This window comes from Symphodus melops, assembly GCF_947650265.1.
Source record: "Symphodus melops genome assembly, chromosome: 6".
NCBI lineage: Eukaryota > Metazoa > Chordata > Actinopteri > Labriformes > Labridae > Symphodus > Symphodus melops.
The window spans coordinates 4957691-4978919 of record NC_136696.1 but is presented as its reverse complement, the minus strand read 5'-3'; the positions used below and the strand labels follow the sequence as shown (position 1 = coordinate 4978919).

The following is a 21229-nucleotide window of genomic DNA, read 5'->3' as shown; positions in this document are numbered from 1 at the left end:
AAAGCCCCTCCCTCTGTTTGGGTCCCACCGGTCCTCCCACTACGACGCCCCTGATTGTACGCGTTGTTAAGCTTATTTTATTATAAGAAAGGAGAGGCTCTTCAGCTTCACTATCCTAATTCCTTAAGTATTTTTAAGTCGCAAGTGCTTGAAAGAATCACAGCACCATCTGCTCTTGCAGACGTTCTCAGCTGACTCACCTTAATACAGTTTGCAATTTTGGTTTGGTTTGACATTCAACAAGTTTTTCCTTGAAACTTAAGGAGATGTATGAGAAGTGTTAGCACTGGGATTTAACATTGACTAATGATGTTGTTCCCGGAGGCAGTATTGATGAAGACAGAAAAATATTTGACAATTTGTCATGTGTAAGCTCTCATCCCATCCTTCAGAAGATTTCTCTTTGCATATCTGTGCCTGATGTCTTCTGCACTGCAACATGACTTACTGTGTGTACACAAGAAGAAGAAGAAAAGATTTGCCAACTTTGTGACATTTGTGACTCATGACATTTCAGACAGAGACTTCAAATGAAATTCAACAACTTTTAGTGTACAGCTTGTATGCATGTTTGTGGAGGTTGTTAGAGGTATCTAATTAAGTCCAAAACATCCATTTTATTTATTAAAGACATATAAACGCAAGTTACACTTTTACTCATTTATTCATTTCATATTTTGGCCTGTCCTCAGTTTCACCCATGACTCAAACTAAGGTAACACTGAAAATACTCACCAAAACTCTGACACTGAAGTTCTGCTTTTTGTCAATATTTTAATTATTTGCTTCATTGCATTTCCTTCACTGACATGTCAACGTGTCTTCTGTGACAAAGCGTTTACTACATTTATACCTCTAAATCACTCAAAGGAGACCATACAGATACCAATTCAAAAAAAAATGAATTACATTTAGAATGTCCCTAAAAGTAAGACACTGATTAGAATGATGACAGTAGTGTCATCACCACTGTGTCAGCTTTGGCAATACAAAGCTCTATTCACAGTATGCACAAAATTCCTGAAAACGTCCTGAAATGTTTTGCTGAACTTCATATGTGACAGCCAGGTATTAACTCTGACTTTACCCAGAATGTATCCCCCCCAAACGATCACGTAGTGTGTTGTTATCATCTGTTATTAGCTAACCAAACAAAGGTGCACCTGGAGGCGTCCATGTTGCTTTTTTGACTTGCAATTGGAACACTGTTATTCAGGTGTGATGTCATTCCCAATTCTGAGCTCTGAGGTCATTTGCTCCAATAGAATAGAAGCAGATGCATTAAAGGCAGGGTTGGTAATTTTCTCCAGATACACTTTTTAAGACTTTTGTTGAAATTGTTAGTTCATGTGTTCTGACGGCGAAACAGAAAATCTGTCATCAGTAGCATGGAAAAACTTCGACTAATGTCTGCACTCGGTATGAGTTCTATGAACCAATCACACCTCCCCGCCTCCCTGCTCGCTCTGTACCCCATGCATGCATGAGCCCACACTCGAAGCATGAGCTGAAAACCGCTTCTGGACCAATGACATTAATGCGTTTGAGTTAGGGGCGGGGCTTTTGAGGTAGCACAGAGGGGAGGGGGTGAGTGAATACGGAGAACGAAGAGGATGCTTTTCAGAATCATGCTAGTTTTTGAAAATAACCAACACTGCCTTCAAGGTAAAATAAGGATTCACAGCTGTCACTCTCCTGGAGAAGAGCTTTTAAAAGCTGTGAGGTGACTGTGGCCCTTAAGATAAGTATACTACGAGACTGAAGAAGCAATGACTGTCACTTGTTCTAAGTGATGGGATTGTCTGACACAGTATTTGAAAGGGAAAGTATCTGATCCAGAGCCATGCTCACACCTCCGTCAATCAACAATAGCTTTCACAGAACAGATTAAAGAACATAACATGCAGAGTGCAGATGCCTTGAAAAGGTCTTTTTTGTCACTCAGCATACCTTCTTTATTTAGGCTGTGATTTAAACGTTTGAAAGTCCCCATAGGGTTCTTTATTCTCACTGCAGAGAGGATTTAAGATCTGAGATTCTGCAGCGCATTACGCCGCTGTAGAGCAGGCACGTTGCACACAAGAAACCAATATAATAATTGACTGCGTCTTTTACATACAAATGTACCCAAGTTGGAAAAAGTGCTCATTAAGAAGAGCTACACACAATAACACAGAGATGGTCCACTGAGAGTTGGAGGGTAATTACGTTTCTGGATTGTATTTCTAGAAAGCACCTCTCTGTTTCCACCAGCACTGCTCAGAAGGTGCATCAACAGAGACAGACATTTGAAAGAAATCAACAACCAGAGCTGACCTACATAACGTCTCCTGGCCAGCACAGATGCTCCAGATTCTAATCAGGAGAGTGTCTGCTGCAGGAAAAGTTTATTTTCCCAAAATGCAAAGTCTGTCACAAGAAAATATGAGATTGAACTTCTAAACGGTTGGCAGCAGGCAGCTGGTTGTATAATCACTTTAACACCGTTGAATGAACAGGATCTCCATTGCTGTACCTTTGTATACTTCCAGCACTGCTTCATAAGGAAGCAGGAATTGTACTAAAAGCAAACACTCGTTTGGTAATTTCCTACCTTCTCTCGTTGTAATGGGTGAAGCCGTTTTTAAACGGATAAGGTTTGTGGTGTTGTCTGTTTGAGCCTCACGTGTCTTCTGGTGTAATTATAGGTTTAAAGCTGCCAATGTTTGTTGTATTTAGAAAAAGATATCAAAATGATTAATTATAATGTGATAGTTCTTGTTCTCATTTTATGGCTCAGGCCTACTTGCATCTCCACTCCTCTGTAATGAGACTCATACTTTACCTCAAAGCTTCATGTGCTTCCTCTGTGTCGTCACCACCATGTAAACATGGATGTAGTCTCAGCGATCTCACCCATTGGTTGTTGACACTTTGACACCCATTGGTGGTGGTCATATCAGAAATGCTGCTTCAGGCTTACTTTAAGAGCTGGCGGAGGGGTTTTTGAACCAGGTAGTAAACATGTTTATCTCTGCTGTAAAAACAGGTGATTTGATGTGACTCCAGAGGCTGTTTAATCCAGCCTCAGGAGGAGCCTTCAGGAACTGCAGATTTGGCACTTTTGCGTGTGCGTAATTCTTCTTTTAACACTGGAGGCTGTTGATTAGTCCCAATGTCTACACCTGCTGACGTCAAACAAGAGAAGCCCAGAGCAGCCTCTGCTGGTTAAAAACAATATATTGTGATTGATATTTTTGAACAACTGTTCAGATTTTTTCTATATTGTAAGGTATCATTACATCCTCACAGAGGAGGAAATGTCCATGCATTGACTGAATTATTTTGGCATCTTCTAAATGGTTTTGAAACAAAGAGAATGGCCGACCAAAACTGTTACACAATGGGACAATATGAGGTGTACACAATGCTAGTTATTTTTTACTAGAAGGTAACAGTTTTTAACCCAAATGAGTTTGTAGAGTCCTCACAGATAACCTGCAGTCATGGTATGCATGTCACTGAATGAGGTAAGACAGTATTCAATCTACTTCTCCTGAGCTGCATCCATTGACACTTTTAGTTTTTCTATACGAATACTTTCCTGATTGAGGTTTTCTCTTACACTCTACACTCTTTCTCCCTGAGTGACATTTTCTGTCAAATTTAAGAAACTTCCCACTATTGAAATCTATAGTAGAGGCAGAGTCACAGGCGCAGAAAGACACACAATGTTGTTTGAGTCCATCATGATGACTGTCTCTATCACACTGTAAAGATGGATGTGTAAAAAAGAATGGAGAGGACAAATACATGTAGATAGAGAAGACGGGAAAGGAAGTGGCGAGAAAGTGATATGGGAAGAAAGATGTAAGAAAGGCAAAAGACACATCTAAATATAAGATAAGAAAAAAGAAAGTGATGTTAAGACAGCAGAGCCGACAGGAATTGATGATGCAATAACAGGATGTCACCACGTTGTTGGCATTAAGTGCTGCGCCCAGACGACTGCATTTCACACCTTCTCTCTCTCTCTCTCTCTCTCTCTCTCTCTCTCTCTCCCCCCCCCCTTCTGTCCGTTACTTAGCCAGTTAATTGGTGCTTATGCATTAATGAATGCAGATCGATGGAGGCCTGATGTGCAGCCCCATTATCATGCTTTCATAGTTTTGGGAGGTAATTGTAAGGGTTTGGTGCTGACTGTTGAATGTGTGCACGTCTTTGTGTGTGTGTGTGTGTGTGTGTGTGTGTGTGTGTGTGTGTGTGTGTGTGTGTGTGTGTGTGTGTGTGTGTGTGTGTGTGTGTGTGTGTGTGTGTGTGTGTGTGTGTGTGTGTGTGTGTGTGTGTGTGTGTGTGTGTGTGTGTGTGTGTGTGTGTGTGTGTGTGTGCTCTAAGGAAAAGGTGGCAGACAGCTGCACTGGCACAACATGTTCTTCATTCACACAGGTGTCTGTGGTCTGGTGTGTGTGTGTGTGGTCTCGTGTGTGTCTGTGTGTGTGAGTGTGTGTGAGTGTGTGGTGACTAAAGTCTCATTCTTTTAAGCCACTGTCACAGTTTTATTAGAGCCATACATCACTGGGACACAGCACACACTGACCCGCTGTGGCTCTGTGTGTGTCTGAGCAGTTAAATCAGACAGAAAGACAGATATTTGAGCCATTTTCAGACTTGCACGTTTTTTTCTGTAAACACTCTGAATTTCACACGTTATCCTGTTGGGAAAAAATATATAATTTTCTACAATTTTCTACATCCCCATAGGTATGAATTAAAGCTGTCATGATTCTGGAAAAAAACCTCATGTTAATGGATTCTAATCAGCAGGCACAAAGTTATAAAAGCTGTTTTGACCGCTGCCATCATTTTGAAGCAGGAGATTTGACTCTGAGGAATGGCTTTTAAAATCTGAGAAAAAGAACAGACTTTGGTGTGATGCCCAAATAAAAAAAACCAACAAATGCTCCCTGTACCAAAACAAACGTGTTTGGGATGCTACATTTAACAATCTAAATTTACACATCCCCTCTTTGTATCAGCTGTGCCAACTGTCAAAGATTACACAAGCCCTTTGGCTCTGTGTGATGGAAACCTCATCATGTTTTAAAACAGTCAGCTTAACAATTCTTTGCAAGAGACCTTTTGTGTGCATTGCAAAAACCCATTTTGTAGGATCGTAGAAAGATTTGAGGTCTGACAGTTGCTTCAAAAGCAAAACCACAAAAGGACATGTTTGTTTAATTTACTTAAAAAAAAGATATTGCCTATGTTAGGTCTGCATGCAAGGAGAAGGAGTACATATGTTTTGGTGAAAGGGGGAAAGCTTTGTAAGTGAGTTCCATGTGAGTGATCAAGCTGACTGGTTGGATGGGCGGGAGGTGGAGTTTGCCTGCATGATTTTAGTGTGTGTGTGTGTGTGTGCGTGCGTGCGTATGTAGCTGAGGGTAACAGAGTGATGTGGCCATGCTGGCTCGTCTTTGTCTGCGATCTCTGTCTCTGTTTGGAGGCATTACATGCACACTGGAAAGGAACCATGTCAGCCCCTCACCCCTCCACCCCCTATATCCCTCTGTCCCTCTCCTGTCTGTTGGTTAGTTCCTTTGGCAGACTCTCACATCCTCCATACTTTTGTGGACTATTATTTTCTGTGTCGCTGCAAAAACTCAAATCTTTCCAAGAATATGCTTCTTATTTCTCGTCAAAAATGTCATTCCACTTCATAAAAAAATCGCCATACAATTCCACATAAACATTTTGTTTTAAGATATTACAAGGAAAACATGGGCCTGAATTGCTGGTCATGGAAAAGCAGCTGCTAATAAAGCAATCAAAATGTACTTGTTGAGTGTCCTAATAGCAATATGCAACATCTCCACCTTAAAATAGATGTTAAAATAGATATACATAGTGCTGTTCTGCTACCCTGCTTAGGATGTTTTCACACTTTTGCTCTGGTCCCAGTCATAGACCAATCGGTCACATTGTTGCATAATTACCTCATGTTTGGTCTTTTTTCAGTGAGGGACATTTACAGGTGGACTAAAATGTGTGATACACAGGGAGCAAAATGCTCTCTGATTACAATCCTTTGTGTTAAAAGGAGTAAACAAACAGATACAGCATGTCCATGTGTTTAGATTTTCATTAGCTACCAGAAATGTCAGGAATCGGCACAACACTATCGAGGCCAACTGGCCAGGTCTACATTCATCAGAACAGGGGAAGGCACCTTTTTTCAACTTGTGCTCTCATTGGCTATTTTGTGCTGGGAATAGTGAATGGAACCAACTCCTGACTATCGGGTAGAGTGATTTAGATAAGTGTATAATTATGGGGTGTTTATGACTGTGTTTTTATCAGTGAGCAGGAGCTTTACAATTACCGACATCCTGGAATAGTGAATTCAAGGTCTTAATTGGCCAAATGAGGTGTCATCCAAAGGGCCTTTTGGATGACACCTCATCCAAAGGGCCTTTTGGATGACACCTCATCCAATGGCTCTAGGAACTACCTAAATAAAGGCAAGCAAATATATATTTAAGATTCTCAATTTCCTGATCTGATGAAATGATTGAATCTATGACTTCAGTCTGTAATAGATTCAACACATAATGCTTTCTCAACTAAATGTACTGTAACCGATGTGTAGGCGACACAAACACACTATTTGTTATTTCAGCCATTAAAACATGTTTGGCCTGTATTTTTCATCTCCCTGCCACCTTGACCAGTGATTCAAAAAGTTAATTCAGGACACTGTCAGTAATATGGTGAATGTCAGCAGCTGTAGAGCAAAGGTGGTTGGCTGTAACAAGCAGGTGTTACAATGGTAGCTGCAAAGACTGCAAGCAGGTTTGTAGGGACGACCCAAGACGAGTTAAACTTTAATTAAGCAAAAGTAGGATTTATTCGATTACTTGATTAATCGATCGGGATATTCGATAGAATACTCGATTACTAAAATATTCTATAGCTGCAGCTGTACATTGGAGAAGGCAGTTTATTGTATGCTAGTTGAGTTAGGGTTGTAGAGTTTCAAATTTAAAGAGCTCAACATGAGACAACTTTTTCAGCACAAAATGTATTATTGCAAATCTGAGACACAACTTTGACAGCGATGACGTTACAGTTGAAGGACACCGTCTGTTCTGATTAACGTCTGTTGGGATATGCTCAGAAATCAGATAGTGGCATTTTGTCCGACCACTTTCTCTTTTTCTCTTTCAAGCTTCATCTCGAACTTCCATCTCTTTGCATCAACAGTGCTGAGAGCGGCTAACGAGCTGGTTTGTGAACCCACTTGTTAAATTGTGATATACACAGGTGTCCTGTCTTTCCCTTTATCTTTTCTACCTTCTCCTTTCCTTGCATTTTTATCATGATCTGGAGGTTAATGGGGTTAAGTGGAAGTCTTTGGCTGCACTGTCTGCATGCAATGTTCTATTTAGTCAAGTGTCTGTTATCAACAATGTAAGAATATGAGCTCAGCTTGAAATGTTAGGCGTGGGAGGAACAACCTTCTCTGTATTTATGCACTTCTGCTAAAGGAAATGGTGAAAGTCAAACAGAAAGTTCATCTTTCTGTACATTAAAGAATGAATAGTGGGCGGCTGTGGCTCAGTTGGTAGAGTCGTCTCTCAACCGGAAGGTCAAGGGTTTGATCCCTCGCTCCTGCAGCAACATGTCCCATTTGTCCTTTGGCAGGACACTTAATCCTGCTGCTCCCTTCAGCAACGCAAGAAGTCGCCTTTACATTGTTTCTAGTAGAAAAGCTGATTCTACCCGTACAGCAACAAAGTGTTAAACAAATTTGAGTTTTGCTTATGCTGATTTATTTGCATCGGCCGATGTAGTTAATCATGATCGATTAATTATTTATACCCAAGTACACCTAAAACTCACCCTCTAAAACAGGGGTCATCTATAGGAGGCCCGCGGGCCAAATCCAGCCCGCCAGCCGCCTGTTTGTGGCCCCCGAACTGTTATTCCTTCGCTGTGTTTTGGTTGGCTCACGTGTATACCGGGACTGATCTCCATGACAACAACTATATGCAGATAGCCTGGTACTGGGTCACTCACTGCTGCAAGCGCAGTTTTAACTTTTACTTTCATTTTTGCAGCAGTTTGCATATTGACGTTTTGCCGGCTGTAAGTGCCTGATTTACTAAGATCCCAATTAAAGAGTAGCCTTCTAAATTGCATCTTCACTCCAGAAGATTGCACGTTTGGTTGGTGGGCGTTTTAAAGATGATCTAGGCTACTAGGAAACCGTGCATGAATAATGATGACCTGTGTATTCTGTTGCACGGATGCTCAGGAGCGCACTCGGGGCATTCTTGCGCACAATCAGCTGACCAGTGCTGTGTGAGATCGGACATACAGTATAAACCCTTGAAAGAGGTATCGAATAAGGGGGTACAAGCAACGGTGAGGTCCCCCAATCTAAGCGTCTTACAGCATAGCAGCAGGCCGGGTAGAGGGAGCAGATGAGCGCGATAGGAGAAGCGCACGGGACGAGATGGGGAGAGAGGGGCAACATGAGAAAAAAGAAATGCCCAGTTTAAAATGTAATGTTGGTGAGAAGAGGGAAATAGGATGACATAACAGGCAATGTTGAAGTTCTTTAGAATGCAGAGGCTGTGAATATTCAGTAATATTAATGTAATCATGGTGTTTCTCTTTGTTAACTATTATTGAAGAGAAATAAAAAATAAATGCATATCATTTATTTTTCTGTCATATAAAGCATGTTAACTAGTGTGGGGGAAAAAAACAATCTTTACTCTTCTATTATTGAGCCTATGTCTCCTCCTAACTGTAATAACTGCAGTCTGTTGTGTGTAACACTGCATGGGATCCTGGATTAGCACGTTCCTTTCAAAGGTGTTAAATTCAGACACCGTCACAATCACCGTTTTTGCCTGGTTTAGTAAATCACAGTGCGTGTACTAACTTAACTTCTTTACATTTTCTCCTCCCAGTATTTTGCACACTGAGGCAGAAACGCCCCATTGCATATTCAATAAGGCAAACGTACTAAAGGGACAATACTTGTTGTTTTGCTCATATGAAAGACCAAGTCTGCACGCTGTTTGTCGATCAGATAGCTCACATAAGATGTGCAAACCTTTAATAAATCAGGCCCATATGACACAACCACAAAAATGGAAATCACATTTTATTTTAATTTGTAGGTTTGTTGTCGTCTCAAATACAAAAGCACATTTTGTATTCAATACTACAGTATTATTGCATGTGGCCTGATCGGCCTTAATAAATGGCCCTTTGAGTCATTGAAAAAAAACTTTATGGACTTTTAAGATTTGTATTTGAGGAGCCCTGCTCTAAGGTAACATTTGAAATCAACCTTCCAAAACCTGAGGCTTTTCAGAAAGACTGCACAGACTTTCAGCATAAACTCAAATCCTTCTGTCTCAGCCTCTGTCTCAGATAGAGACATTAAAGATTAAAACTATTGTCTCTAACTATGAATTAAAATGTCCTTTGCACTCATGTTCATTGTCTTTGAAAAAAATCATAAACAACAACAAAGCAACAAGGAGACGTAGACGTGTTGTCAGCGCTTAAAGGGAGAGAAACATGCCACCATCTCTTCAGGTCTAAACATTCACTGGCCAACCATGTTTTTCACTGGCCCAAACAATACATTTTGTTTTACATCCATTTGTTTTAGTACATTGTTTAAGAAATTAGGTTCCATTGGATCCGATCAAAGACTTAAGCTAGCTATGGGATGACGTCACAATCTTTAAGCATCTGATTTTTGATCAATGGAGACACAGTGAGAGTGAGTGAAGAAAAGTCGAATCAACCGTTTGAGCGTGCATCATTTTTTTAGTTGAACAGATTCAGATATAGATATTGTAATATATTCAACAGAAAAACAAGCATTTCAAAAACTGCAATTGTGATCGGTCACAGCCTCTACGGTGACTAAAGGAACAATGTGAAACATAATTACACATAAAAACAGCAGAAATCTATCTGTGTAAATGTCTCTCTGTTTACTATGAGTGAGAAGCTTGAGTCCCGCTGGCTGTGTTGTTGTCCGGACTGTGTTTACGTTAGGTTCACATGGACCGGATAGCTGGCTCCTTTAAGTTTTGGTCAAAAACTTGAGAAAAAAAGAATGACAAAGCCTGCTCACTGTTACATTAGATTTTTAGATCATGTTCATTTCGTGTGAAGCTAAAAGCTAACAAAAGTATGCTAACATTAGCCTGCTAACACAACAATGCAGGCCACAGGCTATTGCTGTTCGACAAATAATGCAATGTTTTTTCGCAACATGAACTAAAGTCCTCTGTGTGAACTCAAGTTGAGTTGGGGTGGAGGTGTCTCGCTCGAGGAGAGCGGAGGCTAGAAGTACGAAGTTTTTTGATTTGCACACATGTATTTTTAGAATGTATTTCCTAACATCTGCCCCCAGAGTGCTTAGAAACTTACTGGCTTTGGTGACCTTTGCTCCACAATGTGCACTGTTTCAAGCCACTGTGAGTCATGCCAAGTTTTGAGGACGACTGTGGAGGAGAAAAGGGAGAAAAAACTGTCAAAGTAAAGAGTTTCATGCTGAATAAAGTTGTATCAGGACGAGACTTATTGCTCCTTTGGTTCAATAAGTGTTCAACAGGAGCCAAGTTCATGTCAGACAGCCACAACTCTGTCATAAAGTCATACTGGCTGATGCACCTTTGGCCTCCACATCCTCATTACTGAACGATACACAAACTTTTTCATTTTCAATTTAAAACTTTTATTTATCCTCGAAAGCACGCTGAGGTTTCCCTCATTTCCAAGCACAAAAAAACCACAACAAACAATCATTGAAAAACCACTGTGATCCATTAAAAACGTTAACAGTAGAAGACATAGTGGCTTGTAATCAAATGGACTTTTCGTGTAGTGAGCCTAAATCACTTTCTTTTCTACATTTTGAAATGTTTATTCTGCCATGACCTTAAATTTTTGATAATTATGAAAAATTGTTGAAGCATAGTATGAGTGTGCTCATCAAATTCACAACCTGGCTGTTCAGAGCAGACACACACACACACACACACACACACACACACACACACACATTGACTGAGTCTGCTTGAGTCTCTGTGTTCAGTTTTCTATTAAGAGGAGCCCAGCCAGGAGAGCTCTTGACTCTGACAGGCTCTCCATCTCTTGAACACACATACACACACACACACTCACACACACACACACACACATCTCTCCTGACCATCGGGTAGAGGGATTTAGATAAGTGTATAATTATGGGATGTTTATAACTGTGTTTTCATCAGTTGGCAGCAGCTTTACAATCACCGACTTCCTGGGTGTGCAGACATGTTTTCACAGATTTCGAGCTCAGGTGTGGAAGTCAGTCTCAACTTGTTGCTGAACTTAACATGATGTGTTAAACTTATGCAAAGATACGAAAGTGTTGTTTGAAGCTCCTGTAAAGAGCTTTTAGAAACTGAAAAACTAATGTTGATGCCTTCTTGTGACAGCAAACAAGAGGAGCTCAGAGTGTAAAACTCTTTAATTCAGTTTTCATCTACTATTTTACATTTAGGTATTTACTTTGGCTTGTTTAAATCTCTTATATCTTTTTTCTTCTCCACTTTAAAATGCACATTTTAGTGTTTGATTTATGGTTTTTAGAATTGTTTGATATCTCATTTTATAAAACCATCATTTGAGAATTACACTTTTATTAGTAACATCATTTTTATTTAACAAACAGTTTAACATGGTCCTGTTTGTATCATTCTTATTCTCGGATTTCTTTGATTTCTTTGTCTTATTTTTATCATCCATTTTTAGTTTATTCCATCCAAAAATCCATCTTTATTTTATTCACTTCATATTGGTTTGAACTGCACTTGAATTTGTGTGAAAGGAGACTTATAAATAAAGTTTGACTGATAATTAATCAGCAAACACTTTCTAAATAGATGCGTAAAATGGTTTTCTGTCATACCTAACACTACTAGTTTGTGCTATCTGTCAGTTCAAGTGATTGACTACAAAGTGCTGAATCAGTCTACACATGTCCCACAGCTAAGATTCCTTGATGACAGATATTTTTAACTGTAAAAGACTGGCTGCTCTCAGGATGTTCACGTGTAACGGCACAACAAGCCACTTTCAGAGAGGGAGTCATGAAAAGTGACACTGTAACATGAAACGTTCATATATGTGACGTCTGGTGTAGATTAGTTTTTCGCCCTATGTTTAACTACCTCATAAAAAGTGCCATGCTTTACTGGTGGGGACAAAAGGTGGTGCATTGCACCAACATGTGACTCTGTTGTGGGTTTGCTTTAACACTGTGATCTTTCCCATATCAGAACCTGTTCTACGTCATGATTGGTATAGACCTGGTGATGATGTCCTTCTTCTTTGTTCACCTTTTACCACCTCGTCCTTTTGAGTTCAAGATATATTTTTTAAAGATTTATTTGGGGGCATGTTATGTCTGTATTTAGAGATAGGTCAGTGGATAGAGTGAACAGGGCCACAGGCGGGATTCAACCCGGGCTGCCTGCTTGGAGAACTGTTGCCTCCATACATGATGCGTGCACACTAACCGCTCAGCGACTGGCAGCCGACAACAATCAGATTTGAATAAAAGAATTCAGTATTAAGGCTTCTGATATGAACTTGGCATTTGTTTCAAGAAAGTGAGGAAGTCAGGACAGATTCATCTTGGTTTCTTTAAATAATAGCTAGTTGATGTTCTCCAATGAGGGTGAAAAACTTCAGGATAAACATCAGTGTGAGCTTGCTAGCAACATGTTTGGGTTGTCATGTTTGGATATTTGTTTCAGGCCTGGATGTTTAGTGTGTGTATGTTTGCTGTGAATGTCCAACAATAATATATGTTTAAAAAGTCATCAGTGGAGGAATGCGTAATGATGTCATTACAGCATGGCCATCACAGGAACAAAGTCTAATGAGGCTGTAAATTACAATGACCTTTTTATTTTTTATCGACCCCACAGCCGCTGCGATGAGGACTACAGCCTCCATACATGAAGCTCGCTTCATCACTGCTAGGCGATCAGTATTATAGTGTTATCTGAGTGAGCAGTATGCATGATCACACCCTCTGTAGTGGACCTCAAACGTGACAGGTAGTGCAGCGCCGCTGGTAACTTACAAAGAAATATATCCCATCATGCATTGTGGTGCAAAGCTTTGACTGCGTCACCCTGGGCAGACTGATGACAGGAGCAGGACCAGCAGGACCCCAGAAACACGGGACAGTTTGTAGGTGATGTCATTTGAACTGAAGTCTCAAGGCTGTTTTAATTTAGAGTGACAGACGTTCGAATGAGTCACGTGACTTCTCCTTACAAAGATGACAAACACAAGACCAGAGCCTGGATGCACAAATAATCAAGTAGCGGAACAAAGTAGTTTCATTATATATCTAAGAATACATTATTCTATATGTATTTCTTTGAGTTTCTTGTTTTGTTAAAATATGTCCTGTCAGTGTATGTGGTTATTTATTATTGATCTCTATACAGCATGGCTGCACATCTCAGAAGGACAACAGTAATGACATCAACAGCAACAGTGCCTGAAAAAGTTTTATGAGCAGATGAGTTCATCATATAAAGTCCAGACTAGAACACTCTAATGAAGGGAGAAGAGTGAGCGAGTGAGTTTGTACTAAACATGAGTTCCTCAAAATACAGTACGTTACGGATGGAGGGATGAACCTTTGTGTTGGCGATTTCACTTCTGCACCAAACTCCCAGACACTTCCTGAAGTTTTCAGGCTGAGCAGCAGGTGTGATCTCAAACATTTGTAACTTCCTCTTAGCCTAGACGTGTTCCTGTCGGCTTCCTGGTATGTTTTGTAGTCGGGGAGAGCTGACGTGAGAACGCAGCATGTGGAAACTTCTCTGTAAGCGAGGGGGAGTGGGCGGTGACATTTATATCCTGTAAGAGACACAGGACTCGACTGTATGCACACGATGTGTGATCTGTGTGCACATAATGAAATAGATTCCTCGTGTCTTCTGTTCACCAGTATGTTTCTCACCACTCTTTAACTACACTTAGCATTGATACAAAGGCAAATATTCCTTTAGAGGTTTTATATCAGACTCTGTTGCTTCACCCGCAACAACCATCTCAGGAAGATTTCAGAGGCAAGCTGCTTCAACGTTTGAGGAATGAGTTGAAACTAGGATTCATGTGTGAAAAGAGCTTTTGTCTGAGACTGTGTGTGGATTTGTCAAAAAGACATTGTACTCTTTCAAACAGCAAGTTCACTTCTTGGATGCCAAGTTTTCTCTTTAATCCAACAAGATAACAACAAAGATCATCAGACTGTAACTGCGATGTCTCCTTATCTACAATAAGCAGTTTTATAAGCTTGTTTTATTGTAGGGATTGTGTTGTACACATTGTTCATTTAATTTAAGTTAATTGATTCCCTCATGTTCATTTTCAAAGTTTTCCTACTTTCATGTCGTGAATGAAGAATTAAAATGAATACCCCCCCCCCAAAAAAAACAAGTCCAAGAAAGCACTACAATTCCCAGTAAAGAAACCCCACTGCCCAGTTCAAATAGTCTACTCAAAAAAAGATACAGTATCCCGACATTTTCAATAATGGAGGACAGATGACATAACACAGTAAATCATGAACTCACACTCCCTTTCGTCATGTTAGTGTCAAAACTGAGGATGGACAAACAGGGTTATTAATATTTATGTGTTTATATCTTTAGTTATTTAAAAAGAATTTATTTTAAACAAAGGCAAAACATCCTCTTAAATATATGTAGTCTGTAAATCAGTGGTGAGTAGAATGTGTTATATATCGTATGTTAGTGTTGGCGAGAGAGAGAGAGAGAGAGCCAGCTTAAATATTCACACCCAATGTGCCCAAGGGCATGATATCAAATTAAGTGGCTCCGCCCCTTTCTACCTGAAGGCAATGTGCTAAGAGATACGAGCCCGAGTTTACAAAGCAGGGTTTTAGAAATGGTGTGGAAACTTTCCCTCTTCCTCACACTTTATCAATCGTCATGTAGTGATAGGTTATGAGTCTACAACCACCCCTGGAAATGCAGAACACACAGCCTGTGTGTTCTTTCTCTGGCCTTATCAGGCTACCGAGAGTTTGCTCACAGACAGGCAGTAATCTCACAGGTTTGAAAAACGTGTGATCGTGCATAAACACACACACACACTCCGAAATTCATCTCAGTTTGTTTTTAACACTGCATCGATGCCAGGGGGTAGCATAAAACCTTTCCTAAGTGAAACATACGGGGAAAGAAATCCAAGGAGCGCCTGTGTTTCTGCTGTTTCTCAAAGAAAGAGATAAAAGCTGCTGTCTTGTAAGTGTGTGTGTGTGTGTGTGTTGTCTGGAGAGGGAGGAGACACGTCACTGTGTAAGAAGATGTTATTCCCCTGTGAAACATTTGTGGAGTCAGACACAGTGTGGCTCTGTTGAGTCTTTGTGCGTGTGAATGTCTCTTGTTAAATCTTCTCAAATTGGTAATTGAACAAATAAATGGAAGTACGAACGTTCCTTCAGATAATTAGCAGACTGCACCGCACAAAGCTGCTCCATGTTTATACAATAATCTGTTTTAATTAAATCACACAAGAGTTGGTGATTTTAGTTCTTATAGAAGCGCCTTCTTTTCCACCGTTTTCATTAACTATTTCTCTCTTCCTCCTCGCCCAGGTGAGCCTGATGCACAACGGCTGGCCCGTGATTTCGGCGTTCGCCGGTGACCAGGATGTGACACGTGAGGCAGCCAGTAATGGCGTTTTGATCCAGATGGAGAAGGGAGACCGGGCCTACCTCAAACTGGAGAGAGGAAACCTAATGGGAGGATGGAAATACTCCACCTTCTCTGGCTTCCTGGTGTTCCCCATGTAGAGGAAGAGGAGGAGGAGGAGCAGGGGATGGAAACAAAAGGAGGAGGAGCTGGTGAAAGATGAAAAGTGTGACGACGGAGAAAAGGCTGATGGAGGAAGAAGAGGGCTGTAGGAAAAAGAAGAGGACTTGAATAAGATGGCGGACAAGAAGAAGACAGAAGAGGGAATGTGACAACAGACTCTGATTGGACACTGGAGAGGGAGGAGGAAAGAGGAAGGATGAGGGATATAAGAGAGATGTAAGAGCGTGGCACAGAGCGATTATTAGAGGATTAAATGTGAAAAGAATTTCAAAGCCAGTACATTAAAGTGTATGGCCAGCTTTTTCACTCTCCTCCTTTCATCCATCCTTTCATCCATCCTCTCTCTGTTTTTCTCTGTGGCTCGACTGCAGCTTTGGACAGCCAAAACTTTTTTTATTCTCTGCTGAAAGACGCAATTGATCATTTATATGTTCCAGAGTGTTCTAAAGCCCAAGTGTAACCCTCCCTGCCTCTCTCCCTCTCCTCCACATTTATTCATTCAATCATTAATTCATCGATGTCGATCAACATACGCTTTGAAGAATGTTTCTTGAAGAACTGTTCCTGTCGTCTCCATTTAGCTGTGGCCATATTTATGTCTGTTTTTCATGCTTGAGATAAAAAGCACTGATTTAAACAACCTCAACCCCAAAGCTAAACAATAATTTTTTAAAGGGAAATAAAACTGTGATTACCAAATCAGATGCTGGGGAACGTATTCCTTGTCTAGACGTATTTTAAAGTTATCCTTACAACTGCTGGCTTTTCAAAATCGTTGTGTTTGTAAGACATTCGACCCCTCCTTTCCATTTCTCCCACAGCCATGAATAACATGCGAAAATATAAACGTGATACTGTTGCAAAACGTCTCAGAGAAAAAAGATTTTTAAAACTAAATTGCATAGGAAATTGGGTTTACACCATCTAAATAACTGTTTTAATTGTCATTATGAGGAAGTGTGAAACACAACCCATTTGTCAAATAACAAAATGTTGATACTGAATGTCTCGCTACACAATATCTTCTGATAGCAACCAATCTTAGAAGCCATCAGCAATCATCGTTTCATAGATGTTAGACGACTCTGGGAGCCGAGGCCAATTTCTCTGTAATTCCAACACAGTCAACAACTGTGTTGGAATTACAGAGAACAAACAACTTCCAGGAAAGACTTCCTTTTGCATGCAGCGTTTATGTTGCAGACCTGTCATTTATTGGTCCATATCATCCCAGAGTAATGCCCACACAAACGAGAGAATACAAGTTATACAGGTGATTCTAAACAGCTCCTTCTATATGGTCAAAAGTTGAATTCTTCCTCTTAAGTTTAAAACGTGTTCAAAAAGATGACAGTTGTTGCTGCTTCCTGTTTGTATGTGCAGCCAATATAATGCATTGAGTTCCAGGCTTGCTACAGCTTTATGTAGCCTTACACAGTACACCAACAATAACATTATTATTATGATCAAAAGAACTTTGAATCAGTATGGGTATCGGTGCACATGTATCGGAATCAGATCAGAACAGAAAAAAGTGGATCACTGCATCTCTACAGCATACACAATGAGCATGGTCAATACAGCTCGAAATACAAATGTACTACAGATGAAAGCATGAAACCTTTCCATGCTGAAAGTAAGACCTCTGGGTACAGATCCTACGCTTTTCTGACAAATCTTTAGAGAGGTTACATTTTAAGTAAAGCATCATTTAGTTTAATATGTGGTTAAAACATGAAGGTCTGTTTAATAAGGCTCAAATCTTGAGGTAGGTTTAAACAACAACAAAAAATCATCTGAATTCGTGTGAGACTTGATCTCATGGGCATGTGCGGTTTAGCCCAATTATTTCATGACCCTCACACTGAGTCAAACGTCTCTGTTAAAAACTGAGGTTCAGTCTGACAAGTGTTTACAATTCTTAGTTGTTCTGAGGATGCAGAGTGTGAGGCTGATGTTTGTGGTGTTTGGGGATGAGAACAGGCTGTGCCTCATGACTTCTCACTTGCTTTAACCAAAGCATTTTTGTTAGCTCAAACTTTAGACCCGCAGTCAAAGATCTTTGCTTTGGAGGCACAGTCACCCAGCGCACAACTCATGTGAGGCACAATGAAGCGCTTCCCACATGTAATCCCTGCTGCAAAGTCTCTGCTAAAATGTTATAAGGAAATTTAATCTGCAAGTTATAAATGTACAGAGGTGGGAGGCAGCATGTTGCTATCTGACTTCTATCAAAAAATAAAAGCTGCAAGCTATTAACATGTTCAAAAAGATGGCTGAAGAAAAAAGTCAAATGAAACAGAAAATCATCAGAACCTAAATGTGTAGTATGCAGTGTCAAACGTGTAATTTAAAAATATGTGTAATGAAAACAAGGCCTGGAAGATATGACAATTTGATTTGATTAGCAATAACCTAACCAAAGTCATGATTAACACAACCATCCAAAATAAATCAAACATCCAAAGAGGCACCAGTTAATCAGAGGGAAGCTGCTTGCTGCTAGCTAGCTAGCATATGACTGCTTCAAAATGGTGGGAAAACATTATAACCAGACCTCCACCTGATAGATTAACTGAACGCATGCTGGGTCGCTTGTTTCTTTAAAAGAAATTCATCAGGATAAATTCAGACTTTTCCAGGGTGTTTATTGCAATTGCTCATCTGAAGATAACGATGAATTTTCAACTAATGACGCATCGCTGATAAAAATCTTATCTCCATTCCTGTACTCGATACTTAACCGTGACTCTCCTGTGACCGTATGAACCTCACGCTGGTGCTGATACAACTCGCACAGAGAGCAATGCTACACTCCACTGTCGTTGACATCCATCTGGCAGCCACACCCACATTTAGATAAACCTCCATCCTTCATCTACATCTTCACCTCCTTTCCCCGACTCCTTCTCTTCATCCTGCCTTCGTCACTGCTGCTGTTTTTTTAAGATACAGTATGTACCCCTCCCTCTACGGGATCCTCTCTTTGACTATGCTGTTTACCCACAAGTGCAGATTTCTCTCTTGTCCTGTTTTGTATACGCCTGTTGTCCCCTCACTCACCTCTTTCTCTTCCTTTGCTTCAAGGTCCATTCCCCTCTCCTTCCTCATGTCTGTACTTTATCTGCTGCTGTACTTGTTCGCCTCCCAGCACGGATCCTTCCTTGCTTTTCTTCAATGATGGACTTTGGGACAATGAATCCAACTTACAACCACAAACTTTATGTATACAAATAGATATATAAATATATCGAAATCTAAGCCACTGTTTTTATTCTACTGGTATTATGATGATAATATTGACAATACAAATATTGGAAAACTGAATCTGGTTGATGACTATAATATCTGTATTTCCGTACTTCAGTGTTATATAAGAGAAAAAATATTCTAAGAGAAACTTACTAGTGATTGTGTGTGGAAATCTGAGGCTGCTGTCCTTCTCTTCTGATTAAAATCATGCTTCTTGTTTTTGTTTTGGGTCAAACCAAGTTGTGGCAAAAAAAAAGTCGAGACTACTTATAGAAAAACCTAAAGTGTAAGAGGACTTTTATTTATATATAATATAATTTATATTTTATGATTTTATTTCATTTTTTATCGATCAAGTCCATTTATCTACTGTTTTCTTATTTATTTGCTCTGATGAAATCAATAAAATTTAAATGGTACTTTTATTTTTCTTAAACCTACTTGAAGTCTGGCTTGGCACTTTGTGTGGTTGATGCTGGCATGAGTACTGAGAGCAGCAGGAAACAAGCTCAGCCACAGGTGTGTTAATGTTATCTATCCACACAGTGGGCAGTGTCTCCTCCTCTCTTTATCTCTGTGGATCATTGCTCAGTAACATTGAGACTTTTTCTCCTCTATATTATTCTTCCTGTAGCCTGTACGACGAAGCAGGATGTAATGTGATGTGATCAAGCTAGCTCATTAACTCAGGGCTAAAAGGTGCTTCACTTACAGTGGTACATCACCATGGTAACTTATGATGGTAGCTCGGACAGAAAGATGTCAGAGAGTCTTGTGAAGTATTTACCACTAGGACTTTTGTGTTGTTTGAGGCCAGTGGCCTCTCCACCTTTCCTCCTTGTACTCTATGAGTGTGTGTCAGAGGGGTGATGAAAGTACGAGGAGGTTTAGATTTAAAATCAGAAAAGGACTCAAAAATCAAACATTAAAAGGGGTTTTAATTGATGTACAGAAAAAGATACTTTATTTACCCGGTATGATTTCCACTACCTCTATAAATCACTGAAAGAATGAATGTTCGACTTTTTGTAGTAGTTTCTAGTAGTAGCTGTTGTCCTTAAGTGCTAGCATGAAACAAAATCAAATGGCTGTTTGGTGCCAACCCTGCCATACTGAAGCCCCCCACTCTCCTCCAGCGACACAGCTACAACACGCCTTCCCCCTCGACTTCTCACAAAGGAGTTATCAAATCAAACGCATCATAATTAAGTACCATTCAGCTTGAGCGGGGGACAAACCTGAGACCTGCATTGTTGTGTTAGCAGGCTAATGTTAGCGCTCTTTAGTTAGCACATAGCTTCTTTTTGTATGTAAACTGACACGGCGTGACAGCGATCTAAAAACGCTTTTGTGTTATTCTTTTCTGCATTATTAGTGTCTAAAACGTTGCACACTCTGCCTTGAAAGAAGATGAATAGCAAAACGACTTTTCTCCTATATTGTTCGACCCTTCTTAAAACCTAATCCACTTAGTTGTAGGTTAATGTTCATGGTAAGAGCTCAACCTATATGTAACACCCACTTCATCTCTTAATCACAGAGGTCTGTGAGCTGATGGTGAGAGGAGGATGGAGCGAGACCAGCTAACATTTTGTTCATATGATTGTTAAAGATATCATTTACAGTTGTTTCTACAGCAGAGACAAAATACTGTATCCTTCTTCTTTTTGTTCTTTTAAGATGTAAATTTGGGGTACATTTGGCTTTGAATGATGTTTTTCATAATTCATTTCTTTGTCTGATGAACTTTGCTCGATAACTTCCTTTCATGTTTTTTCCCTCCATCTCTCATTTTTTCCACACTTGATAAATGCAATAAGTATTTCATGTCTTTGCTTCCGCTGTCCCTCTTTCTGTTTCCCCTGGTCCCTTGAAACTTTCACGCTCAACCCTCATTTACCGTTTGTACATGTTCTCATTTTCTTTGGATGCCTTGACTATCTCTCTCTCTCTCTCTCTCTCTCTCTCTCTCTCTCTCTCTCTCTCTCTCTCTCTCTCTCTCTCTCTCTCTCTCTCTCTCTCTCTCTCTCTCTCTCTCTCTCTCTCTC

General features: G+C 40.1%; 1 protein-coding gene across 2 annotated transcripts in view; it reads left to right on the top strand.

The window, feature by feature from the left end:
* Nucleotides 1-19796, top strand: part of cbln1 (cerebellin 1 precursor) — a 30333-nt gene extending 10537 nt beyond the window's left edge. Inside the window, exons 3-4 of one of the 2 annotated variants that reach the window (XR_013779320.1) lie at nucleotides 15710-16145; nucleotides 19017-19796. Coding sequence is in view for 1 of the 2 variants with exons in the window: in XM_079346873.1 (XP_079202999.1) it covers nucleotides 15710-15907 (198 nt within the window). In the remaining variant the exon portion in view is untranslated. Of the gene's footprint in view, nucleotides 1-15709 lie in introns of both variants that reach the window. The other variant, XM_079346873.1, reaches the window with a different exon arrangement.
* The last annotated feature ends 1433 nt before the right edge of the window (nucleotides 19797-21229 follow it).